At 44.0% G+C, this 27,733-nt stretch overlaps 1 protein-coding gene across 1 annotated transcript in view; it reads right to left on the minus strand.

Annotated features, from left to right (window-relative positions):
- CNTN6 (contactin 6) overlaps window positions 1-23,522 on the minus strand; it is a 232,121-nt gene extending 208,599 nt beyond the window's left edge. Inside the window, 1 exon segment of the mRNA XM_054977138.1 lies at window positions 23,366-23,522. Coding sequence (XP_054833113.1) covers window positions 23,366-23,507 — 142 coding nt within the window. The 5' untranslated portion in view covers window positions 23,508-23,522.
- Window positions 23,523-27,733: the final 4,211 nt, after the last annotated feature.

A 27,733-nucleotide genomic window follows, 5' to 3' on the forward strand; every position in this document is an offset into this window, starting at 1 on the left:
GCTGCAGCAACGCTGCATTAGCCGGGGGCCATGTTTTGCAGGCTTGCCCGGGAAGAGACAGACTCCCTTCCCAGGCATACGGGTACTGGCCGGGGGGCGGAGCCTGAGCCTTAGAAGGCGGCTCCGCTTTCCCGGCCCCTCAGTTGCTGGTTTCGCTCGGAGACGGAAGGTTCCTTCCAGCTCCCGAGCGTTTTCTCGAGGGGCCTACCTGATCCAGCGTTGCCAGCAACGGATCCGGCCGAGTAGCTGGTGGAGCGGCTTTTCGGCGGCGGCGGCGGCGGCGGCGAGGGAGCGTCTGCGGCTTCGGGAGCCTTCCCCCTTTTCCGCGCCTGCGGCGGCGCGGCGGCGCGGCTCAGCTGCGCACCCGCTGCGGCTGCTTGTGTGCTGCCCGGTGCTTCTGCGGGCGGCTGGGGCTTGCCTGGGGGTGGTTACCCGGCTGTTCACCCCTTCGGCTCGTTGCCGCCTTGCGGCTCAGTCCTTCTGCGTTCACGCAGGGCTTGTGTTTTTGCTCCTGGGGTGTTTCCTGCGGGCTCCGGCTGTGTTGGGCGGTTGGGGTGTTTGGTTCTCCACCCCCCCCCACGGTTATCCTGGATTAGTTTTCCACCACTCTTCCCCTGCCCATATTTGTAGTAAGGGGCGATTGGGTGGTTCCCTAGGGCCATCTGGCCTGTTGCTCCGGCTCCTTCCCCCCCCCTCGAGGCAGCGGGTTGGGGGTGCTGGTGAATTGCCGAGTGGGGTACGGAGTGTCACCCTTATCCAGGGGCATTACTCGGAGCAGGGGGCTTGGCGGCCATTTTGTGACTGGGCCATAGCGGCGGCCATTTTGTGGGCCTGAGTCTACTTTTTCATTCGCTGCCCCCCCACCCTCCTCTGTAAGGGGTGGTTGCCATATTATTTCACGCAGGTGGCGGCAGGATGCCCCCTAAGAAAGGCAGTGGCCCATCTAAGGGCAAGCAGCCTGCTAAAAAAGTGGCTGCTAAGAGGCCTCACTCCCCCGCTCAGTCATCTTCTGACGAGGATGACGGGGGATCTGGCTTGCAGGGGATACTTAACCGTTTGGTGGCTTTGGAGCAGGCGCGTGGTGCCACCCAGCAAGGAGGTACCGGGAGTAGGGTGCGTCGGCCTACTAAAAAGGTTGCCCCTTCTGTTTTGCAGCAGGACATCCTCAAGCGTATTTCAGCATTGGAGGCAGCGTCTGGGAGCGAACGTGCTGAATCCAGTTCCAGTCATGGTCCGTCTCAGGCTGGGGAGGAAATGCCCGTGCCTGAGGCTGAACAGGAGATGTCCGCAGATGTGGGCCAAGTTGCCATAGCGGTGGAGCCAGTGCCGCAGGAGGGTAAGTTGGCTGTGCCTCAACAGCCTTGCACCTGGCCGTGGGGGCCCTGGGGTCAGCCTGCTGCCTCCGGGCCTCCTGGTTACACTGCTTCTACCATACCACACACTTCTTCAACTTTGAATCCGGCCTCCCCGGAGACCCCGGCACAGGCTGCTCTTGGTTGGCACCCTGTTCCCCCCCCCTGGCTGGCAGGGGGGTGCTTCCACCTCTATGGTCCCTGCTCAGCTCCAAGTGCCATCCACATCCTCTGGCCTGCCTCCTGTAGGTTGGCCTTATGGCTGCACTGGGCTCGGAGGTTTCCCTGCTTATGCACACTCTCCGTACGCTTTAGTGCAATACAGGGCTTTGCCGTTTGGGGATACGGCACTACCGCTTGGTGACCATTTGACTCAAGCCACTCGGGACAAAATTATTCAGGGGGAGTATGTAGACGTCTTTGCCCTTCTCTTCAGGGAACTGGAGAAGAAGGACAAGGACGATTTAGATGAGAAGGATAAGGAAAAAATCAGGCGGCGTAAAGTGGGCCGGAATTGATCAAATTGGTTGCCCGGGTTCCTCATCTATGCGGGCGTTTTGGCGCGTGCGCAGCCTTGGCGCGCTGTGGCGCTGTTTCAGTATTTAGATATAATCTATAAAGGTTATACGATATTTGTCGGGTCTGCCTGGCTCCAGTACGATGAGGAGTTCAGGATGCGTGCTGCCATGAACCCGAACCTGCCGTGGGATCAGATTCACCAGCAGCTATGGCTGCAGGTGATGACCCCCGCCAAGCCTAATATGGGGGATAGGTCAGATAGTGGTCACTTGAATTTCCGCCCACAAAACACGCCTGGTTCCCGCGCCTCGGCGGGGCAGCCGGTTCAACCCTGGCTGCTCTGTTGGGATTTCACATCCAAGGGGCAATGCAATCGTAAGGCGTGCAAATACCGTCACGAGTGCCCTGCTTGTGCGGGGTCTCACTCTTATGCAGCCTGTCCCAAGGCCAAGCCTGGCGGCGGGGGCAAGCGGTTTGGGGGCGGGGGTCATCAGCAAGGGCCTGGTAAAGGGTCCCTCCCCAATAAATCTGAGGGTACTTAAGGGCTTGTTGTCCCTTTACCCCCGGCGGAGTGACGCCGAGTATTTGGTTTCTGGGTTTCAATTTGGTTTCCGTATTCCATTTCAGGGTGAGCGTAAGCCTTGCATGGCAGCCAACCTTCGGTCTGTGGCTGGTATGGAAGATATAGTGCGGGCAAAGATTTCAAAGGAGTGCACGGAGGGCCGTGTTCTTGGCCCATTTGATGCCCCTCCTGTCCCTTGTTTGCGGGTTTCCCCACTCGGGGTGGTACCAAAGAAGGCGGCCGGGGAGTTCCTCCTTATTCACTACCTGTCATTTCCCAGAGGCAGTTCAGTGAATGATGCCATTCCGGAGGAGCTGTGTTCGGTGCGTTACACGTCCTTTGACCAGGCGGTCAAGGTTGTGCACCGTTGTGGGGTGGGTGCTGAAATGTCAAAGTGTGACATAAAATCAGCCTTTCGTCTTCTCCCGGTTCACCCGGGCGACTTCGAGCTTCTCGGCTTTGCATTTGAGGGCAAGTTCTATATGGATCGGGCCCTTCCCATGGGGTGCTCCATTTCCTGTGCGGCCTTTGAGCGCTTCAGTTCCTTTTTGGAATGGGAGCTGCGTCGCCGCTCGGCCTGCTTGGACACCTGTCATTATTTAGATGATTTTTTGTTCGTTGGGCCTAGGGGCTCTGGGCAGTGTGCCAGGTTGTTGGCCAGCTTTGTTTCCCTGGCTAGTGAGTTGGGTGTCCCCCTTGCCCATGAGAAGACCGAGGGCCCCGCCACGGTCTTGATTTTTTTGGGGATTGAGTTAGACACCATGCAGCAGTCCTTGAGGCTCCCTGCGGACAAGGTTGAGAGCTTGCGCACGCGGCTTGGGGACCTTATTGGTCGGAATAGAGTTTCCCTCCTTGAGCTGCAACAGTTTGTGGGGCATTTGAATTTTGCATGCAAAGCAATTGCCCCAGGTAGGGCCTTTCTTCGGCATTTATGCGAGGCCATGGGGTCGCTGAGATTGCCCCATCATCGCATGCGTATCAGTAGGGGCATGCATGCGGATCTGCGGGTTTGGAGGGATTTTTTAGGATCCTTTAACGGGGTTACGTTTTGGAGAGATGATTTGTTGCTTGAAGCCGAGCTTCAGGTTACTTCCGATGCATTGGGGTCCCTGGGTTTTGGTGTGTATTTCCGGGGGCACTGGTGTGCTGCCCCTTGGCCGCCAGACTGGGTCGAACAGGGTTTGTCTAGGGACTTAACGTTTTTAGAATTTTTCCCCCTGCTGGTTGCTGTCTGGCTGTGGGGTGAGGAGTTGTCAAACCGCACGGTCCACTTCTGGTGTGATAACCAGGCGGTGGTTCATGTGGTTAACTCCTTGACTTCCAAGTCGCCTAGGGTTATGCGTTTGGTGAGGGCCTTTACCCTTAAGTGCCTCCAGCTGAATATATTGTTTAGGGCCAGACACGTTCCAGGGATTAGTAATGGTGTGGCAGACGCTCTGTCTCGCCAACAGATGGAACGGTTTTGGCTCCTTGCCCCAGAGGCCGATCGGGTACCAGCGCGGATGCCCAGAGAGCTGTGGCAGCTTGGACGGCGGAGGCGAACCGGGCCATCCAGTCAGCTTTAGCCCCTAGTACCCGGAGGGCGTATGACCGTGCGGTAGGGCAGTTTACGGAATTCAGGAGGACAGTGGGTCTTCGGGATCTTTGGCCCATCCCGACAGAGCACCTTATGCATTTTTGCGTGGTGCAGCATAGTCGGGGTCTTTCTGTTAAGTCCATTAGGGGCCAATTGGCGGCATTGGCGTTTGTCAGCAAGGCCCGTGGCCTTGTGGACGCCTCGGGCGACTTTAGGGTACGGAAGATGCTTGAGGGCTGGTCCAGGGAGGCTGGGGCCCCTAGGGATCAGCGGCAGCCCATTTCCCCTGCTGTACTGAAAGGTTTGGGAGCTATTTGGCCAGACATATGTTCCTCCCACTATGAACAGAAGTTGTTCCATGCAGCATCACTAGTGGCCTTTTTTGGTGCGCTGCGCGTTAGTGAGTTAGTGGTTCAGGCTCGTACAGACACGTCTGGCAGGGCCCTGCTTGCCAAGGACATAAAGTTTGTGGGGGACACAGTGGCCATTACAATCCAGCGCTCCAAGACGGATCAGAGGCAGCGGGGCACCACTTTAGTTTTGGGCCCCTGTTCTGAGCCGGAGCTCTGCCTGGTCCGTGCGCTTAAGGATTATATTGAGCTGCGAGGGGACGCTCAAGGGACTTTGTTCCAGCATGTTGATGGGGCTCCTTTGACCCGTTACCAATTTTGGGCTGTTACTGAGAGGGCCCTTTGTAGGCTGGGAATGTCAGGGGTCAAATTCGGCACCCACTCTTTTCGGATAGGGGCGGCCTCTACTGCCGCGGCCATGGGTTACCCTCCCCAGGCTATTCAGCGGGTGGGTAGGTGGCGGTCGGGTGCGTTTCGATCTTACATCCGCCCGTTGTCCCATTGTTGACAGACCTTGCTGACTGTTCTTTCTTAGGTGTGGCATCTGGCACAGAGAAGCTCAGGATCGTGATTTGTGGACACAGCATGGTGTTCTGGGCAGCCCATCAAGCCAGACGGACCCCGATTGGATCCCAGCTGGGGCTCAGTGCTGTGGCCACTGTTGAGTGGCTTGGACGGCGTAGCCTTCGATGGCCTGCCTTGTTACCACTCCTTTTCGGGGGGCGGAAAGGTCCGCCCCCACATATCTTGGTTATACACCTCGGTGGTAATGACCTTGGTTTAGTGCAGGGCAAGGCCCTGTCACTGCAGGCAACCGCGGACCTCCGTGTAATTAGTCATCGGTGGCCGGGAGTGCTTATTTTTTGGTCCGAAATGTTACAGCGTAGGGTGTGGCGTGAAGCTTTTGACCCACGGGCTATTGAAGGGGCTCGGCGTAAGGCCAACCGTGCCATGAAAAAACCTTTGGGGGATGGCTTGGGGATCTATTTGCCGCACCCTAGGATTAAGGCCGAATTTGCCCATCTCTACCGGGATGATGGCGTGCACTTATCGCCAGAGGGCAATGAGATTTTTCTGGACGACCTACGGCAAGGGCTGAGGTTGGCCTTAAGCCACCTGTGGGGCGTCAGGGCCTAAGCAGAGGCTTGGCCCTGTCGGTGGCAGGAGATTCTCGGGGAATAGGGAGCGGGCCGGTGAGCACCCAGTGGCATTTCCCCCATGCGTGGGGGAACAGGGTCTGCCATCAGTGCGGTATGCTTGTGACGGCTACCACAGCACAGGCAGATGCCTGCGGGGATCCCCAGGAACAAGTCCTTCCCTCATGCTGTACGGCTGGGGCGTTAGGAGCTTGATGGGGGGATCCGTTAGCCTGGCTGGCCGGGTTGCAGCCATTCTATGGATGGCCTACACTCGGGGCTTTGGGGCTCGCCCAGACAGGCCAAGGCGGCGGTCAAGTGTGACCCCGTGGCTTGACCTGTACCGCATAGTTGGCCCTTGCCGTAGTTACAGTTATCTATGTTATGGTTATATTAATAAACGGCCATTTATCTCCAAGCCTGCGTCTGTCTCTTATTTGGGCTAAGCCTGCAATTAGTTTATTTATACCCTGACTTTCTCTCCAATGAGGACTCATAGAAACTTGTATTTTTATCCTTAAAACAACCCTGAGAGAGAAGTTAGGCTGAGAGTGTGTGACAGGTCATCAATAAGCTTTCCATGGTAGAGTGGGGATTAGATCCTGGGGCTCCCAGATCTTCATCTGACATGCTGCCTCTTGACCTAGGTGATATATATTTAGCTACATTTGACCAAATTTATTGCATTTATTTGACAATGTCTGTGTTATGTGCTTCCCCATGTATTCTGTGTGGCCCTTTGCCCCTGCTTTTTTATTCCAACCACTCTTTTCATGTGTTTTTTTCTCTTTTATAATAAACCTTTTTATGAAGGCTTTTTTTGGGGGGGGACTTCCTGAGGACAATATATTTTCTGAGATATTGTTCTGAATCTCTTCCCTATGTGCTACCCAGATTTCCATAAAGTATTATCTAGTATTATCCCTGAATGGTAGCAACTAGTTACCTCGGGTTTTTTCCAGGGAAACAATGGTCTAAGGGAGTTCCTAGCAAGGAAAGTCACCTCCCCCACTTCCTAAAGTAGCAACTGAAGCCTGAAGTCTGTTTTTATAGATACCATTTTAGGCTGCTTAATATTATTTATATGGCTTGATAACTGATCTTTTTAAAAAATGTGAACTCTCTTGAGCAGCTGGCCTATACATTTTGTAAATAAATAAATAATGTCCTTGTCAGACCATAGGAAATAGTGTTCTATAAGCTGTATTCATCCTTCATAAAGTTATTCTCAGGACCTGTTTGTTGCATCAGATGCATCAGATTTTCCTTCATATCAAAAACGGAATTTTCAAACACATGAAAAGGAAAGTTAACATACAGATATTTGGATTTTAAGATAAAATAGGAAAAACTGTAGTTATTGCTACTAGTTAAACAAGCTTACAGTGCCATCTTAAGTAGATGAGCAAGATGTATTGTCGAAGGCTTTCACGGTCGGAGAACGATGGTTGTTGTGGGTTTTCCGGGCTATATTGCCGTGGTCTTGGCATTGTAGTTCCTGACGTTTCGCCAGCAGCTGTGGCTGGCATCTTCAGAGGTGTAGCACCAAAAGTCTTTTGGTGCTACACCTCTGAAGATGCCAGCCACAGCTGCTGGCGAAACGTCAGGAACTACAATGCCAAGACCACGGCAATACAGCCCGGAAAACCCACAACAACCATAGATGAGCAAGGTTTGAGATCAGTAGCACCTTAAAAACCAGCAAAGAGTTTCCAGAGTATAAGCTTTCAAGAGTCAAGCTCCCTTCATCAGATACGAGTAGGAATGTATATTATTTATTTATGTCATTTATAGTCCGCCTTTCTCACTGAGACTCAAGGTGGATTACCCAGTATGAGATTAGTATAATCAGTATCAAGTACATTTCAATCATCAAGGACATTTCATAAACAATACCATTGATCACTAAGTCTTTTTACGCCAGTCAGAAGTTGGGAGAGCTGTTGCAAAGATGTATGTTAGGATGTGGAGGTAGAATATGAAATGTAAGGGAGCGAAAGGTGCTACAGGGCTTGACCTTGTTCATTTATTGCAGACCAACACAAGCACCCACTTGAAACACCGGTATCCACTTGAAACTATCCTAAATAAAGTTACATCCTTCTAAGCCTATTGACTTCAATGAACTTAGAAGAGTGTAACTCTGTTTAGGATTGCACTGTGTTTTAAATCAAGCTGAAAAATAGTTTAGGATTAGTTACAGTGAGAAGGTTAGCTAAAACAGAATTAGAAAGATCTAATTATTTACTTTGGATTGAATAGGGTAATTGTTTTTGGCGTGTCTTAAGTTCAAAAGATTATATATTGTCAAAGGAATATATTGGAAGCATTTTTGCTTGTCTAAGTATTAAAAATCTTTTTTGCTCAGCTAATGAGGAATATAATGTATAAATAGAACATGAACCCAAAGGAGGACAAGTATATCAAGATCACTGCCTCACTCCTGATTCTTTGGGACTGCAATAACCAGCTGCTGGTAACATTCTGGAAGACATGCTCTGAAAGACAATGAATACTTGCATTCTTTTAATTACTACATTCATAAAAAACTTTGTGACACTGTATTTTTTGTGTTATGCAGTTATTTTGTCTGTTCTGTGCTTAAGAGAAAAAAAATATTTGTTAGGTAATTTTGTCTCTCGAGTCTTGGAAAAAAATTAAGTATCAATACAATACCAAAGGAAAAAAACTACAGACATGATCGAGTTTCCTGAAGTGAATTCTCAATAAAAAATACTATGGTAAACATATCAGCGACCAGAACAAGAGGTTCTAAATTAGGCTCCTTGACATCCTAATTTCCCAAATGAAAGGAATTCATTTTTATGGAGCAACATCCAGCCATGTGACCTCACATGAAGTTTACAATGATAAAGGCCAGACACGGTAATGGTAGGCTTTCATGAAACCAAACCAAAATCAGACATGAATTTGGAGGGGTAAAAAAATAATTTTCCTAAATTTATTTTGTAGGTTGAAACCTGTAATCTGTGAGTGCAAGGATCATGGGATATTCCCCTTCCTCTCCCTCTGTACACATTTTGGGAAAGTCAATTCCTGGGATCAAGGGACTTGCATGTACTAATAGCTGCACCTGTTGGGTGGCTGCAGTGGGGGAAAGGGAAGGGGTCAAAATCACTCCTATCTTTCTCTTCTGTAAGTAGAGCTGATCTAATTCCTTTCCCTCTCCCCACTATGGCTACCTGATTGGTGTGGCTATTGTGGCTGCAGAGCAAGTGTGAGATGTGGGCTTTGGGCAAAGAAGGCATACACATGTTTGTGGGGATAAAATAGGCCACAACTTCACTGATTACAGCTGTTGACGCACTGGCGCAGCAAAAGGCTGGATCACTGCTATCTGATAGAACAATCCGCTAGCCCATTCCTGTGCCTTCTCCCCATACTGGCCAGGTAAGTGGAGGCAGAGGGTGCTGGGTGAAAGTGGGAGATTGCACACCCCCACCGGGGGAATGAGATCCCTATACTGAACCCCAGGAATAAGCTTTCCTGGGATCAGAAATGGCTCTAGGGGGAGGTTGGGGAAGATCCCAGACTTTCAGTGTTTTCCTCTAGTGTTTTGTGGGATACAAACCTTTTATTTTTAAAATTTGTTTCCACCCTTTCTTTTAAGGAGCTTAGAACTACAATGTTGTTGTAGGCCATTTTCACATGCCTATAACCTCCAGAAAATGGCGCAAAATTCACGGCACGATGGCATCTTCATAGTGCGATTTCCCATTTAATGGCACAATTTCTGACATCATTGTGCCATTAAACAGGAAATCGCGCCATGAAGACGCCATTGTGCTGCAAGTTTTGCACGATTTTCTGGAGGCATTTACAGGCATGTGAAAATGGCCCATAGGGCCAAGCTACTTGACACTTGAACGGCAAGTGTATTTCTCCCTGTTCACTTGCCCTCCACTCAATCCACTTGCTGTTCAAGTGTCATTCGTCATGTGTAGCTTGGCCCGTAGTCTCACAGAAATGCTATGAGGGAAGTTTGTCGGAAGAGGCCTACCCCAACACTCTCCCATAAGTTTCATACTTGTGCAGATGATTTGAATCTGACTGTCAACATTCCAACATGGTTGTTTTGAGATTAAAACACCACCCTGAGCTTCTTGGAGGAAACATGCAAAAGTAAAACTAAAGGCAAATAAATATAAACGGACACGGCTCTGTCTCCTTTTCCCCAGCTCCCAATTTGCATGCTATTATCCTGATGAGATTTCATTAGTAAAATCATCAGCATACAAGGTTTTGACAATGATTAGTGTTCAACATTTACTCCAAGATACCTTTCAAATCTAGATATAACAATACTAACGTCTTTCCAAACTGTGTGTAGCCCTGTATGCTAGCATTCAGGTGCGAAGATTGTGGAGTTCAGAATACCTGATTTGATTTAACAATATTGATTTTCTCATTTTCTGTTTCCCAACGTATACTACAAGGGTTTTTTTTAAAAGGTTGTGTCATTCTGAGCCATGCTGTATTGCTTTCTGATGCTCATGCAATTTGTGTGCACTCAAAGGAAAACAGGAAGATGAAGTAATCAGAGGAAAAGGAGGCTTTTATGTTTTTATTTCAGAAACTCCTTTCCCTCCCTCCCCCACATTAATTCTACTATTATATAATGTCAGTCTAGCTATAGTGACATCCTATGAAAGTTTAACCAGCATATTTAGCAAAGCAGGTAGAGTATGTATTTATGGCTAATAAACACAATCAAGATAACTTGGGGCCTTTTCCATTCTTTTCACTTATGCTTGGTATAGTTCTGTGCTTATTTCATAACTTCATAATGGTAGGTCAAGCTAAGAGATTATGATTGGCCCAAGGTCACCTGGTGCATTTCCATGGCACAGCAGACATTCAAACCCATTCCTGGTCCTTGTCTGATATTCTTGCCATTATGCCATGCTAGCAAAGTGGTGGAAAATGGCCTGTTCCCCCACCCCATCCTCCTCCAGTATTGCCAGAATGATGCAATACTCCTAGTTGGATACAGCTATGCTTTGTGGAACATACCGGCCAGCAACAGCAAAGGCAGCAGTTGTAATGTGCTCCGGTCCTAGGGTTGGTATGAAAGGCAGAGCCATTCTTCTGCCCAGCACCAACATTTGTACATATCCTATGAGCCACTGCCTCAGTACCTAAGCTCATAGACTGTAAGACAAAGTGGATTGGATAATTTGTTTACTGTCTATCTAGCTTTTTTATCTTGTCCTTTCACTAAAGAGTTCAAAACTGGGAACATGGGTACATGGTTCTTTCTTCCCCATTTTAACACAACCCTTTGAAGTAAAAGAGAAAATGACTGGTTCAAGGTCACCCACCAAGCTTCATAGCGGAGGATCTGAACCAGCAACATTCTAGCCACTGCACCACAGTGAGCTGAAACGAGCTTTTGAGGCCATGGCTGGTTGGTTAAAACAGTTGATTAAAATTAATGGAATTTTATGGATATTGTGTGAATATGTTCATTGTGTCTATGTGATCTGCCCTAAGCTTGCTTGCGGGGAGGGTGGAAAAGAAGTTTAATAAAATAAATAAATACTTGCTCACCAGTTTATCGTCTCTCCACACATTGGAATGTTAGTTATGATGTTATTATTTTGTAAGTTATTTTTCTTACTTAAAAAAAAAAAATCATTGCACCCTGAGACAGAACAAGAATAAATTCCTATAGCCTAAAACTTTTAATTCCTTCTTAAGACTGGATATGGTTCTGCCTGATCATTGATGGTGCAATCTCATTTTGGACTGCACTAGCAGGCACTGGTCCATTTCCTCACTACAGCTGATGACTACTGATTTAGCAATCACCATCCTAGCCAGGACACTTGCCCTACACAAAGATTGTCCTCACAACACAATGAATCAAAATGAAACAGAAAGGCCAAGTACATGGATCTCTTATCTGTTGAACAAGCAGAACTTGGAAACAAACAAATGTTATATTTTCTATTACATGTAACTAGAGGTGAGCATGAAATGAAATATGAACTGAAGTTCATCACAAACCAGGCCAATTTGTGGTTCGTGAAACAGCCGTTCGTGGAAGCTCATTTCTCATAAACCATGACGAATTTTAGCCCGGTTCATTTGGTTTGTATTTTGGTTCATCACTGCAGACAGCCTGCCACCAATCAATCCGTTTCCTAGGCAACAGGGAGTATGGGCTCTCTGCTGACCTTCTGTTGACCCGGAAGTGACATTTTCACGAACTGAATGAAATTGTTCACAAAGTGGGGCAAGTTCATGAAATGTCTTGGTTCATGAAACGTCATGAATCACATGGTTTGGAATTTTCCCAGTCCATGCCCATCTCTACATGTAACCTTGTAATGGTTTACACCTTGGAAGAGAGAAGGCTGCCTGGACTCAGGCTCCAAACACTCATTTATTGAAGGACACTGAAAAGTCATCTGAAAATGTTTTATCACCTATAATGTTTTATAAGACTGTGGACGGAAAACCAGGTCTTCATCTTCTCTCTTTTGACCAGGAAATATGAGTAAATATCATCTTGTTTGAAGCACTGTAGGCTTCTGTAATATTCACTTTAACTGCTATGATGGATGGCACTTTTTAAATGCCTGGTAGTGCTGTAAAAACAGTTGAAGGGTTAATCCCTCACAGGGTTAATCCCTCACAGACACAGATTGCTTTGAGTGGTAGGCTACTGTGAGAAATCTGCTTGAATAACATGAGCTGAAAAGAGGCGGGCCTGTTCTTAGTCCTAGCTGAGAGGAATCGAGTGTGAAGGAGTTGGGAGACAGAATCATAACTGAATGCAGTTCAATACAGACAAAAAAACTGGAGGGAAGTTGGTAAGGAAGTTTGGGAAGTAGGTGCAACTCCCATACAGGCCAAAGAAAGAGGATAGATCTTCTAAGGAGAGGAGACTTTCCCTCCTCAGTCAAACAGAGAGGTAGCTCTGGAAAGTGAAAAGATCCCTAGTTTGGTATGGTTGGACTGTCTTTTGGAGACCTTAAGATTCAGTGAAAAATAGAAGGAAAGCACTGGTGTTTGAAGAGGAAGGGTTTGGGGTAGTAGAAAGTGGGTACCAGCATTCTTAAACCCCAAAAGAGAGTCTAAAAGAAAGTGCACTAGTGTTTAATAACAACAACAACAACAACAGTGCTTATATACTGCTCTTCTGATTTTACCTTAGAAACATTTATGATGAATTACCTCAGATATTTTCAACTGAGGTAATTTCACCTAGTGTTCGCCTCTAAAATAAAACAAAATCAAAAAGAGTCCAGTAGCACCTTTAAGACTAACTAACTTTATTGTAGCATAAGCTTTCGAGAATCACAGTTCTCTTCGTCAGATGCATGGAGGGCAAGAACAAACTGGTCAGATATATAGGTGGAGATGGGAGGGAGGAGTAGATGCAAACAGTAGCTTCTGATATGGAGATCAGTTTGCTTCTGTTAAGGAAGTCAGTTACTTCTGATAATGAGATAACCATTCATAGTCTCTATTCAATCCCAGCCTGACTGAGTCAAATTTACATATGAATTCCAATTCAGCAGTTTCCCGTTGGATTTTGTTTTTGAAAGGTTTCTGTTGAACTACAGTGACCTTTAAGTCCTTGATGGAATGTCCTGGTAGATTGAAGTGTTCTCCCACTGGTTTCTGGATGTTGCCATTATTAATGTCAGATTTGTGTCCATTTATTCTTTTGTGCAGAGGTTGGCTGGTTTGTCCAATGTACAGAGCAGATGGGCATTGTTGGCACATGAGGGCATATATCACATTGGAGGATGAGCAGCTGTACGAGCCAGAGACAGTGTAGTTGACGCCATTGGGTCCTGTAATTGCATTTCCTGGGTAGATATGAGGGCAGAGCTGGCATCTGGGTTTGTTGAAGGGTCTGGTACCTGTGTTGGTGACTCTGCTAGCTAATTCATGGTAGAAGAGTCATAGACAACAACACTTGTTCATTCTTATTAGAATATATTAAGAATTTGATAAACTATATTTTTGTTAATGTTAAAAGCTTGCTAAGTTTTATTAACCATGTAACCAATCTATATGAAGTGATAGAGTTACAACACGTGGGGACTGGTGATGATAAGAGATAAAACAAAGGAAAATGTGTAAAAAAAGTAAGTAAATTATGTAAGCTTTGCAAGATCAGAGCAAGTCTGTTAATGATAGGATGTTTTGGAGATCTTTCATTCATAGGGTTGCCATAGGTTGGCAGTGACTTGATGGCACATAACATGCACACAGACTGATGTATGTTATGGTAAAATTTGACCACCAGGTGTAAGCTCTTCATGATCTTAAGGTCTGGTGAAAAAGGTATAAAAAGTCAGAGAATGGAAGAAAGAATAGTGTAAACTGGATCCACACCAAAGCCTATAAGATTGATGAAGAAATAAACATACATCAACCAGGTCATTAGTACCCTCTGTCTTCTGTCTGGCTAATCAAGAATAGTAATCTATAGATGAAACAAGATTAATTAAATTGGTATTAGTTTCATAGTTTGGACAAGAACTAGGTATTCTATGCAAGTATTCCGTAATGATAATAACTAAAATGTGCCGTGAACAAACAACAAGAAATGATGTTAAAAATAAAGACTGTAGTACCTGTCTGGTCTTGTATTGTGGGAAGTGTAAAACAGGTAAAAACATCCTTGAATAAAAAAAAGTCAGCTGGACTCCACTGGCACACTGGCGGTTGTTGCAAGTGACATTGTGCTTGAAGGAAAAATTCATTTGCAACAGACAGGCAGTTTTGAAGCCTGCTCTGATAATCCTTTGTGCTTTGAAATCATGAGCAAGATGAAAACTTGGCTAAGCATGGTCCATGACTTTTGACAATTTCTTTCTTTCATCTTTTTCTTTCTGTTGTCATCATGGTCTACACAAAGGTAAACTTTTGGCCTAAAGCTAAGCAGCTGTATGACACTTGAACCTGTGACTGTTTTGTAACAGAAGGAACAAACAGACCTCCTCTATGGAGGAAATAGGAGGTGCTTCCTAGTTCAGCTCCCAGCGCATTTCTTCAAAAGAACCTGCCTCTTGATGAATGGAGAGAATCAGCCGGTGTTTCAGTGATATGTGAAAGAAACCGCATATTCTCAGCGCTTGATCAGCATGCATTGATAAAGCACTTTTTCTCTTCAGTTGTAGCACACAACAACTTTAAAAAGTAGTTTCATTTTTTAATGCTACTATATATAGTGTGGTACCCGTCATATCCTTTTTTAATGCTACTATATATAGTGTGGTTCCTGTCATACCCCGGTAACAGGCAAAGTAATATGTCAGGGCACTCATACCACATAAGTTCCCCCACAGTTCTTCTGATCCTTGTGTATGGATCCAAACTTCCCTGAGCATTCATGTTAGCATGACACCTTATTTCTGGACAAAGGGAACAAAAATTATTATGGAACTTCATTGGCTTTCCTGAGGAGCAATTAGCAACAGGCTTCAATAGAGTTCTTCTTCTCAGTGAGGAATGTTTGCGCTTACTTTGCAAGCCGACCCATTGAAATCTCACCCTGAGATGCCAAACAAAGCTCCTTTATTAACAACGCCAACCCTGTTTACAACAGGAGGAAAAGCTTTTTACAATGTGGACAATTTATAAGTGTGAAAGGGTTGTCTGTCTCTGGGGTATTGCTTTCCTGTGAAGCCCATTAATCTTGTATGTGAATTAAAGCCGCTTGTCAATATCTCTTGAAATTAACAAGCTAAAATCACAGTTGGTGACAGACAAGTGACTTTCATGTGGCAATGGAAGTGAACTGAGTTAAATAGGAACCATCATCCCTTCCTCTGATTAGTGATGGAGCCTGAGACAAAGTGATTTGCATGTATTAGAAACTCATTTCACATCCCTGACAAATTGGTTATTTTAAATAATATTTGGTCTGCTCTTTTCACCCTCTATGAATAGTTATGAGAGGTATTTTTGTTTCATGCTTATTCTCCTTCGCAGCCTTCCTGATCCTTCACAACACCATTTCCCTCTATTTCTTATTATCTGCAACATATACATAGATTTTACACCACAGTTTAATTTAACCAAGGGCTTACAGCTGTCCATCAAAGTGCACATGGGGTTATGTACTGGGGGACATGTTTATTATGCGATAGCTGTGATCATGTGACATTTATTTGTAGATTAAAAATTTATATCCTGCCTTTCTCTAGGGATTCAACTCAGCTAACAAAATGCTAATGTGGCAAAAATATGCAATAAAAGCATGAAAAAACAGGCAATCAAAATTATTAAAATATATCTGGTCAGAAATAAAATCATTTCCTTTAACAACCTCAGCATGCTCCTCTGTATCCCTCTGGGAATGAGCATACAAAAGGAAAATACAGTTAATAAAGAGTTAACTATTTGGAAGAGACGCCATCTGCCTCCTGGGGAAGTCTGAGAAGAATCAGGAGTTGATTGCTGTAAGATTACTGCTGAGTGTTTGCAGTTAGGGCATCTAGTCCCAAATTGTATATTCTGTAAATAAATGTTGAAGTCTTCATAAGAGGCTGAGATCAGTTCTTTGGGGGACCTTGATAATCTTTCTAAGGTTTCATTATCACAGTCCCTAGAAGCAACCTTAATAACATAGAGCCTTCTAAAAAACTGGCCAAAAAAAGTGAAGATGACCTTCAAACTTTTTCTGGAAGTCCATTACAAAGATTTGGTGCCATGAAAGAAAAGGAAAAGCTAGTGTGAAGAAAGGAGAAATACACAACTTTGTATGAGAAGGACAAGAGTATACTTGATGTATAGGTTCATATAGGATGATGTGGTCTTTCAGACCTTCATGAAAGGCTTCAAAGGTAAATATCAGCTCCTTAAATTGAGCCCAGAAGCAAATATGCAGCAATTGCAGCTACTTTCAACATAGATGTTATCTATTTAAAGTCTTTCCCCTAGTAATTAAGCGGCCACATTTGATGCTAACGGAAGCTATGGAGTAGTCTTGATGAAGGACAGCCCCACTTAAAGCATGCAACAGTAATCTAATATCATGGTTACAGGAGCATGGATGAGAATGGTTAAGCTAGAAAAATTCAGGCAGACAGACACTTCACAAAAAGATACAACTGACCATGTTTTTAACATTAGTGCCAGTCTGCTTTTCTAATATTGAGGCTGGGTTCAAGAGCCACCCACAAGCTCTTATTTATTTATTTTTAAAAATTTGTCATTTATAGTCTGCCTTTCTCACTAAGACTCAAGATGGATTACACAGTGTGAGATTAGTACAGTCAATATCAGGAACATTTCCATAAACAATGCCATAGGGTAAATAAAAACAAGCTTACAAAGACATAGTATTAGTAGGAATCCAATACAACATGTAGGTGATGTCTATGGTTCCTAACTCATTAGCGGATCATCTGAGATCCCCTCCATACAATGCAGCCTTCCTATCTGAGTAAAAAGCCTTTTTGAATAATTCGGTTTTGCATCATTTGCAGAAAGCTAGGAGAATGGGGGCTCTCCTGACCGCCTGAGGCAGGACATTTCACATGGTGGGGACCACCACAGAGAAAGCCCGTGTATGGGCTGCTGTTGATTTTGCTGATGTGCAGGATGGCATCTGCAAGAGACCCTGTTTGGAAAAGCAAGCTGCCATAGAGGAACATAGGGAAGGAGGCAGTCCCACAGGTATGCCGGTCCAAGGCTGTGAAGGGCTTTGTAAGTGATAACCAATACCTTGAACTGAGCTTGGTAACTAATGGGTAGCCAGTGGGTGACTGCAGGATGGGAGTATCATGGTCTACGGGCCTGGCAGCCCCAGCCCAGTCTTGTCCATGGGCTGTGCCTTTCTTCCTTCAGTGTTCTGTCATGTCCATTCATTTGGGTGAGCATAACTTTTATTTTAGCAGTATGCAAGCAATTTATATATCACTGTATGTGACATCCATTTTTTAATATTTGTTCTATTTTTTGTACTTTGAATCGTCAGTGATCTAAGCAGAAAGCCAAAATTAAGTTTATACAAGCTTAGTTTCTGTCATCTTATAGAGTGAGAGCTGTTTGGACTACACACCTTGCAGAATAAAATGTGGGGCCATTAAAGAAGGAGGAGCAGTGAAGCTTATGCAACTCAGCCAACCAGAGGAGGAATCTGGGAAAGACATTTAAAGCCATAAATTGATGTTTGCACTCTTCTCCCTCCTCAATGCATCCTCCAGGCTTGCATGGGTCACATAACCCTAGAAATAGATTTTCCTGGGGTCGGACTAGACAGCTAGAGGAGGGGGAAACCTGGGAACATCTGTGACCATCAGAGCCTTTTTCTATGGAATCACTGGATTCAAGACACGGCCATTACAAAAGGCTCAGGACAGTAAAATATTATTTGTTTGGTGCCTACAAGTCAATAGATTTGGCACCATAATAGAAATGTCCTGTGCTTGGTACTCATGCCTCTTGCATTTTTAAAAATTGGGGACACACAAAAAAGAGGGCCTCTGAAGTTGATCTTAGTTTACACACATTCATGATTTTCTCCAAGGTTTCTGCAGTTGTGCCACAGATGTTACCTTGCAGTCCCCATCAGGAGATCAATATTTGTATGACACTTTAACATTACTGTGCTACAGACAGGATCATAATTGTGATCCTGGTTGCATTATGCAATACTTTAGGAACTACTTCAAGTGATTGTCAATATATATTTCTTGTCTGCTTTGAATTATTAATCCCCTCTTGCAATTTATATTTAATCCCACATTGTCTATAATCCATCATTTTAAAGTCTACAGCATGATGGAAGATTACAAACAACATTGATGATTGCCTTGGATTTCCCTAACCCGCAGAACAAAATGCAGCTAAATGTCCTGAGAGTAACATTTGTTGTCTTCCAAGATGTATGTTTGTGTAAAATAAGTACAACTTGGTACTACTGTAGCCTTCTTTCTTATGACAAAAGAACATATGAGCTGTTTTCAATTGATGTTTCTCAGCTTATTGCACAATCAACACTATTGTGATACCGCATTACAAATTATAAATGTCTAAGTTATTATATATTATAATTACTTATAAACAACATCTAGAAGAAAGAGGAATTATCAGCTAAAGGACCCTATAATGAAGAGAGAACTTTACCAAAACCCTGTGAGTAAAAAGGCAAAGATTCATAGAAGTAGCTCGCTCTCCAACAGTGAAGTTTTAAAAAGACTACCCAGAGAAGAAAGGGGATCATATCCACTGTATAAGGCTTCTTGGCTAAGCATCTGTTCTGAGAAGAAGAAAAAAACATTAATGAAAGTTTTCAAATAGTTCCCTTACATAGTCCCTGGCAAAAAGCCTGTTATGATTACATCCAAGCCTATACTTCCCATCAAACCTTGAGGTAAGTAGACACGTGTAGAACTCGAGTAACTCATCTCGTTTAGTTTGGCTCTAAGTTGTAGTGGCCGGATGTAATCATAACAGGCTGTTATGATTACATCTGTGCAGCCTGGGCTATGCAGCTCCGGGCCACATGGCACGGTTTCAGGTGGGGGCTGGGCGAGCAGGGAGAAAGGCAGTGATGCTATGACCCAACACCATGCTGGCCCGAGCACACATGCTGCATTGCTACATTTCCCCCCTGCTCGTCTGGCCCCTGCCCAAAGCCGCACCATGCAGCCTGGAGCTGCATAGCTCAGCATCGCTCTGCAGGGGCCAGGTGAGTGGGGAGCTGCATAGCTCAGTGTAGCCCAGCTGCATAGCCCAGCATCACTCTGCGGGGGCCAGGCAAGTGGGGAGGGGGAAGATGCAGCGATGCTCCGGGCGCCCTGTCTGCCCTGTCTCTTCAACCTGTCTCTTCGCCTGGCCCTCACCCAAAGCCATGCTAGCAGCTAGCAGCAGCCAGACACCCTGTCTGCTGTACGGGGAAAGGGGGCAGGAGAGGGCCCCCCAAACCCCCACATACACCCAGCGGAGGGGAAGGAAGGCACCCAGCAAGAGCCCAACACTGGCACTCCCTTCTCCGCTGCTCTGTAAATGTTAAATTTAAAGCTGCAAGGAAGCATACACTTCCTACATTTCCCATCAAACCTTGAGGTAAGCAGACATGTATAGAACTCGAGTAACTCATCTCATTTAGTTTGGCTCTTAGTGCTTAGTGTCTGAAGTTCTGGTTCACCTGTAAGAGGTCTACATCTCTTTCCCATTTCTACCATCCTTCTCCAAATCAGGAGCTTCATTGTATGCACCTAGGTCTGGGGTAAGAAGCTTCAGGAGCTTCATTGTAGGCACCTAGGTCTGGGGTAAGAAGAAGCCACGATGAAATACATTCTGTAATACAAAGGTATTGTCAGAAAAATCTTGAGACTTTATTAAAATGGTCTGGACTTCATCTTATAAAAATAAATTTTTCTACACCTGCCATCATGAGGCATATCTTTTTAATGTTCTACTATGTCAGGCTCCTATAACAACTATGAGGGGAACCACACAGCCTCTTAAGATTTTGGGGAACCAGGTTAATCCTAAACAGAGTTACTCATTGATTTCATGGGCTTAGACTAGAGTAACTCTGTTTAGGATTTCACTGATAGTTGAGGTATGAGGGTTTGATGCCATGAGGTAAGATTTGTGGTGAGTAAGAAGAACACAGATATCACTGAGGTAGGAAATGTATAAAAATAATTTTAAAAGATTTATTAATATACTGCTAGTTTTTAAAGAACAGTTCAGCTGCCCAAGTCTCCCAACATTCAAAGGAGAACCATGACTGAGGTACTTAAACAAGGCAGTTATGGCTTCAAGTTGTGACTGAAAATCCCTTTAGTGATTGTAGTTACAAACAGACTTGCAGTACCTAGCCACCAGGCTGGATCCTTTCACACACATATTTCTCACACCATTCTGCCCTTTCAAAGAGTCATTAGCAGAAACAGGCCTTACAACTTGACACTCCTAGTCCTCTCCCAGAGGTAGAGCTAAACCACGCTGCCACAATACCAAATAGAGCTACCCTTGATGCTGCCTGCTGTCTTGCTGAAGCAGACCCAAACTGACTGTTGCTTTGCTTCCCTCCTACATCCCATCCTCACTTGAAAGGTGATTGGATGCTGCAGCAGCATTCCCATAGACTCAGGAGTAAAACACCTGGTTGGCAGATTTACCTTTCAAGGGCAGAACACCTTTCTGTTCATTACAGTAGTCTCCTTCCTAACCAAGATAATCACAGAGAAAATGCACATATTTTTATAAGTCATCTCTGTGTGAGAGCCTGAATGAAAAAGACATTACTTCCACTTGTCCACTTTGAGTTGGGCTGCACATTACAATTACCATCACCATGGAAATTGATATATTTCTGAATTGCATTTTCCACAGTTCTACTGTAACATTTAACAGCACTGACATATGAACTGTGGCCATCACATTGTGTGTTTACATAGTGTTTACATTCAAATATTGGCAAGTGGGTTGGCATGAGAGAGTGGAGAAATCTACTATTGGAAGGTTCCAACTGATACAGTACTGTAAAATTCTACCCAGGATCCCAGGAATCATTGGTTGTTAGTCAGTCTATGTTGTGGGTGTCATCTAATGTCTTGATGGGAGTTTAAAGGAACTCTCCTTCAAGTGAGCAAAGTCAATAAGACCTGCTGAGTTCAACAAAATTGTGACGGTAGGGAAAACTCTAAGAATTTTTAGGAAACCAAATGAGTTTGATAAAGACTAGCAAAGTTTCTCGGAATCGTTCTTTATATGATTGGGAGAATGTATGAAACACTAGACTTTTGACTTCCCCAGTGTTCCAAGCCAGATGTGTAAGAACCATTACCATGTGGAGGAGGGCAAAGAGCTGTTCCAGTTGGTAGCAGAGGGTAGGACGCGAAGCAATGGGCTAAAACTACATGCACAAAGGTACCAACTGGATATCAGGAAAAACTTTTTCACGGTCAGAGTAGTTCAAAAGTGGAATCACACTTCCACACTTCAAAAAGAGGCTGGATGAATACTTGTCAGAGATGCTTTAGGCTGATCCTGCACTGGGCAGGGGGTTGGACTAGATGGTCTGTATGGCCCCTTCCAACTCTATGATTCTATGATTCTATGTGGCCTGGGATACTCTGTGATGAAAGTAGCTTTCAGTATCAGTGAGACTGGAAGGGCATTTGCCACACTCCACAGCCAAAGGAAAGAGCTATAGTCTTAGGATCCATGCCCATCATGGCTGGTAAAAGCCAGTGGTGAAGGGTTATGGACTGCCTTGGAGACCATTGTCAACTTGTTGTTGGGTTTTGGAGTTTTTCTGGGAGCATTAAATGAAGCCATGGTGAGACCTCTCCTAAAGAAGCCAGCTTTGGATCCTGACCTGGCCAATTACCACCCAGTCTCAAACCATCCCTAAGGTTCTGTTATATAGTAAAACTGGGCAGGAATCATTGCTCCTTTGAAGGAAAGAATATCTATAAATCAGCCCACCAATTGACACACAAAAATGAGATGGCCTTTTGATACTACAGATAATCAAAATTAAGCAACACCTTGTAGAATCTGAACAAGAACCTAAGACGGTGGAGATTTCCCCTAGCTGAACATAGCAGTCAGCATGCTTTTTAGCCCTTGAAATTCAGCAGATAGCTGACATCCACCATAGTGAAACAAGCAGGAATGTTCACCTTTACACATAATATGTCTGTGAACCATCCACGACCATTACTGTCTCTTTTGTATGACCTCCATGACAGCAGATTTGCAATAGGAATGGAAAGGGATGAATAATTAATCCATTTACTAAAGTCTGAAACAGCTACAGGAGGCTAGCTTTAGAAATATCTTTTATTAATGAGCATTAAAAACAATTGCTCTCTCAGTACAGCAGCCAGCCCAGACTTTTAGATGGGGTGGGGATGGGGAAAGAAGCAAAAGGTGCCACTTCTTTCACGATGCCTTCAAATAAAAACTTTGCACAGCCACCTGTCAAAAATGTGTGGATACTATCAGTGCAGTCCTCAGCAGAGTTACACCCTTTTAAATCCATTGAAGTCAAAGAACTTAGAAGAGTGTATTTCTGCTTAGGGCTGCAGTAAAAGTCAGAGGCAATGATCTACAGCATAAAGTTCCTTCTGGTTTCTCTGGAAATGGAATTTCAGAAGAAAGTGGGGCTTTCCGTCATGACCGAGTGGGAAAGCCTGGAATCTGTAAGTGCAGCTTAATTTGCTACCAATGCTTTTATTATTTTTACCTGGCCTCTGACCTGTTGGGTTTGGTTTGCAGAAAATAAATTAGTTTCCTCCTTTACAAGTTCTGCAAGCGCATGGAAAAAGAACAAGGTGTAGGAAGAGGATCTTGTTATTGATTTCCGGGAATTCAAATGTGCACTCACACACCTCTACTTAAGAGACAGCTACATAGTTTAGGTGCGTACAAAAAGGCCCTGCCAATTACAAAGCAAATTCAAAGAGGTGTAGATGCCCATTAATGTAACTAAATGTCAGTAAGGAAATTATGGTGTGTGACATTTCTGTGACTCTGCTGGACACCATTATATTTTTGCAATTATTTTATTTCCAACCTACAGCTGGGTATGGAACAGATAAAAACTGGATCATGGACAATGGCCTCCTCCCTAAAAGGCCATGGCAGGTCTATAAAGCAAAAAGTAATCATATTAATCTTTCTTGACCTTTGTGTCATCTGTAGATAATTATTACACATTGCAAGGACCTTGGGCATCAGGTTCATTATTGCTGTCTACTGGGAAAGGCACTGAGACCGAACATGGAAAGGTAAAGAATGATGACTATTTCATGGCAAATTTCATGGACATGTTAATCACCTCATAAATTGGCTTCAATACACAAAATAATTGAAAGTGAAAGATAAATAAAACATAAGATTCCAACACTCACATGCAAACTGCAGCTTTGCTTTTCTGCTGAGAATTGTTCCAAATGAATTTGTAACCAAACATTGGTAAGTTCCAACATCCAGGTTTTTGTGTGGTCTATTGATTGCCAAGCTGCCGCCAACCAGCTTATAGTGATAATTCATGGCAAGATCAATATCTTTGCCATTTTGCTTCCATCTATGATGGGAGAAAAGTCAAATTATGGTTGTAATTTACAGTCTATTCAACTTTATTTTAAACAGCATGCTGTAACATACCTGCAGGAATAAAAGCATGGTTAAAATATTAGAATATCATACCATATTTCACAGCAGACTGATTTTATATCCATCTTGTAAATTCTACTGTTTGAAAAAATCCTTTTTTAATGATATATCCTAGTAAGCATCCAAATGTCTACGAAAAATAATTATATTCATACAGACCAAGCCATACATCCAAATGCCATGACTGCTGATCTCTGCAAATAAGTGTGTATGTATATATGTAGATGTGTATGAGAGAGACTGAAAATATTTCATGGCCTTTGCAAGTGATGTAATAAATTTGCTTATAGCAATGTTTTCAGAGATATAAATCAGAACAGATTTTACTTCAAAGGACAGGAAGAAAGCAGAAAGGGGATGTTTATACTACTAGTTTGAGATTGATAATGTAATAATGGCAACACTGTTATTTTAAAACATGATTTGTCTCTGTTAGACAGTAAAGGAGAAAATGAATGGTGTCTGCAACATATCTCAGCTATTTACAAATGTCAAAATAAATTGTGTTTTATAGATAATCATATTTGCTACAATAACAGAAAACTCTTGTGAATTAACCATTTGTTGTATTAAATCAAACTACTCCTTACTTGTACCCAGCCAGCACTACTAAAGCTCATGGGTTAGATCCAGCCAGATTTTTCTCAAATCCCCTTCATTACCACAGCCCCCCATCCCAAAGAACTTTTGCCCATGCAGGTCCAAAATTCTAAAATAGCCATTTTTTTGGAGGTCAAAGCTGGCTGGATTCAACTCTATGGCTGATAAACAGTCATCAGATATTTTAATCAGTAGTTCTCCCCACATCTTCTCAACACATATTCACACACTGCATAGTAAACAGTATTGTTTATTTTAGGATGAATTAATACTGGTAGTTTTATTTATTTAAGTCAGTGCCTACTAGTTTTTTTGTGATTATCACAAAGCAACATGAATAAAATAGAGGTAAATTATCAGCATAGGAATGATGAATGGTCAATATCCTAAGGCAACTTTATAGCTAAAGCAAAGCCTATATCGGTGTCATACTCTATCAATTATTAGAATATCCCAGGTAGCCTAAGGTTGATTCATAAAAATATTTTTATGAATAAATATGCAATTTTGGTGACATTTGTTAAAAACAGCTACTCCAGCGCCTCCCCCCACCCCCCGCCCCGTGGAATAATGGGACCTGAATAATTCTGGAATCCTGGAAAAACTTGAACCTGAATCTCAAAATAATACTTTTTTCAGGTACATGTACATACTGCCCAATCTAAAGGGCTTCTTTTAACAATTTAATACTTATGTGGATTGATGTTCATATACAGCACAAGAGAAAGATCTCAGTGAAGAAATATAGAGAGATAGTAGGGAGATACAAGCTTCAAAGGTGAGCACAGATTGATCAAACATCCGTTTAAGTGGATTCCATGAACGAATCCCTGTAGTGCTAAATTACTTAGCTGGCTTATTAAAAAATAATTTGGCCCTCCTGGCTGGCAGACCAGGCTATTGGAGCTGGGGGCTGCGTTTGCCACCTCAGAAGGGGGAAAAGGCAGCTCGACTCTTCCCGGGCACCTGGGGATTTGCTGGGGGGCAGAGTCAAGGGCGAGTTGCTGGCTCCGCGCACCTGGCCCCTGAGTTGCCGCCTCTCCCCTTGGCCCACCCACCTCTCCCTTTATGCAGTGCAGGATTAGTCAGTCGCTGTTTATTGGGGCCAGGTAGGGATTTTTTTCTTCTCCCCTAACTGGCTCTAAAGAGGAGTTGTTTTTCGCCTACCTTGCGCTGTAGGGATGTTTTGTTAATCAGGTGTGGTGGTGTTGCAAATAATTTGGCCACTAGTAGGATAGGATCAAAATGTGTGGGCCGGTGACCCCCCTGGCACATTCCTATTAGGGGAATTGGCATCTGTCAGGAGCCGCTGGTGAGGCTGCATGGCTGCCAGCTGCGAGGGCAGACTGCCTGGTGGCCACCCCCAGGCTCCACGGCTCTGGGGGTTGGAGCTTTAAAGGGGAACCACTTGCCTGGCTGCTGGGTCCCAGCCATCCGTTTGATGGAACATCCCCGGGGCAGTGGGGGCTCACCCAGACAGGTCAAGGCAGAGGTCCAGGTGGACCCCAGAGCTTGACCTGTACCGCAGTTAGATCTCTTGCCGCAATGACAGGCTGTGTTATACTTTAATGAATAAAGTGGCCCTTATTTATACCCAAACCTGGTCTCTGCCTTTTATTTCAACTGGTGAGGGCAAAAATGTTTCATCTATTTTATGAATTCTGTAACATTAGCCATTTAAAGTCATCTGCGACACAGTGGTACATTGCTGGCTATGATTGATAATAATATTGGCCATCCCATTCATGTCCTACTGACTCTTTCACTTTTTTTTTAATCAGGGCTGGTGAACTTCGATTTTTTTCTTTTTCATCCTGATCCAAGAAAGCATTTCTTCCACATCTATTTAAACTTATGTGTAGCATATGCTCTTAGGACCAAAAACCTCCTTTCAGTTTTCCAGCCTTGTATATACTGGGGCTTAATTCGCCAGCATACTTTAATTTCAGAATCAATCACTGAAATAACTGCTGTCATCATTACATGGCTCCCAATTAAGATCTATAATTGTTTTTCAACGCAGATGCAAAGTTGTTGGCTTACTCAAAGCAAATGAATTTTTCACAGTGTCCCCATAATCATTCGAATCACACAGTATGATTATTATTAAACTGTGTATCCAAATCAGGGAATCAACTTCTAGTGTGAGCACTTCTCTTAATTAATATGTTTAAAACAATGAATGATAATTATTAGTGGTTGCATATGATTGTCAGGTGAGGCTTTAATCGTACTATGTACACCCTGACAAATTACTTAAGATGGGAAACTTCTTGGAAATTATATTAAATCATTCTTTCCAGAATGATAGTTCAGTGTTGGTACATTATTTTACACTTTCTTTTAAAGTATAAAAACTGCACACAAAAGTAGGGATGTGCAATTTGGGTTCGGTATTAGGTTAAAAACCAAACTTAAAAGGGAATACAGATTTGGTATTATTGAATGTAAGTTTACTGAATTTAGTCAGTAACATTCAGTAAACTACGGAAATTGTGGCTGGGCTGTTCCTTCTTGTTCCTTTGCTAAGGAACATCAAAGAAATGCTGTTTTCCATCTTTTAAAATTAGATCGGAGGGGGAAGAAGGGAGGGGGGAAATAGAGGCAGAAGGAAGGGGAAAGAGGGAAGGGAGGGGAGGGTGAGTGGCTAATCCTTGCAGGAGCTCTGGCCAATAGGATCTCTGGAAGGAGAGCACCTTTTTAAAACTACTTTTTTGCTGTGTGTGGGTGCTTTGGTTGGGCTTTTGTGAGGGGGGTTGGTTTGAAGTTGATTATATTTACTGTTCATTTTGCTGCTTGTTCTGGAGTGGTCTTTTTTGTTTTTTCCCATTGTGGATAATCCTGTTCTGGGTGTTTTAATTTTATTAAATTTACCTCTGTTTTTGCTGGTTGTTCTTTGGATGTTTTCTCCCTTTATTGGTACTTGGAGTGCTGTTTCTTTATTGTGTTCACTGTTTTTTGCTTGGTGTTGTCTGTTGCCATAAGATTGGTCTTGTGCTCAATTGTTGTTGATTCAGAATTGTTGTTCTTTTGGGGGGTGTTTGCTGGGGCTCTTGGTTCAGTTTAACTTAAATTACCTAGAGGTGTTTGGGTGTACTTTCAAAAGTAGGCCACCTGCTAATTTGGTGGATATTGCTTGCAAAATCCCACCCCAGCCCCCTGGATGGGCCCAGGAAATTTTCCCCACAGGGAATAATGGAGATTAGAGATGGCTGAGGATGCCTTATTTATGGAACTTGGGGAGTTGTTAAAGGACAGTTAAGAGTAGGTCCTCTGCAAACTTGGAGAAATTCAGTTAAAAATGACCGTCGCCCCCCCCCCCAGGCCTCCAGATATACCCAAATTGAGTTTCCCATAGGGAACAATGGCCAAATTTTACCAAATTTTCTCTGTATTACCAAACCAAACTGGAGAATGAATTTGGTATTCAGGGAATACCAATTTTTTTTCCAGTTCGATATTACCAAACCTGAATTTACTGATTCTTTTTCCCTGTGCACACC

This window comes from Eublepharis macularius, chromosome 4, assembly GCF_028583425.1.
Source record: "Eublepharis macularius isolate TG4126 chromosome 4, MPM_Emac_v1.0, whole genome shotgun sequence".
NCBI classification, from domain to species: Eukaryota; Metazoa; Chordata; class Lepidosauria; order Squamata; family Eublepharidae; genus Eublepharis; species Eublepharis macularius.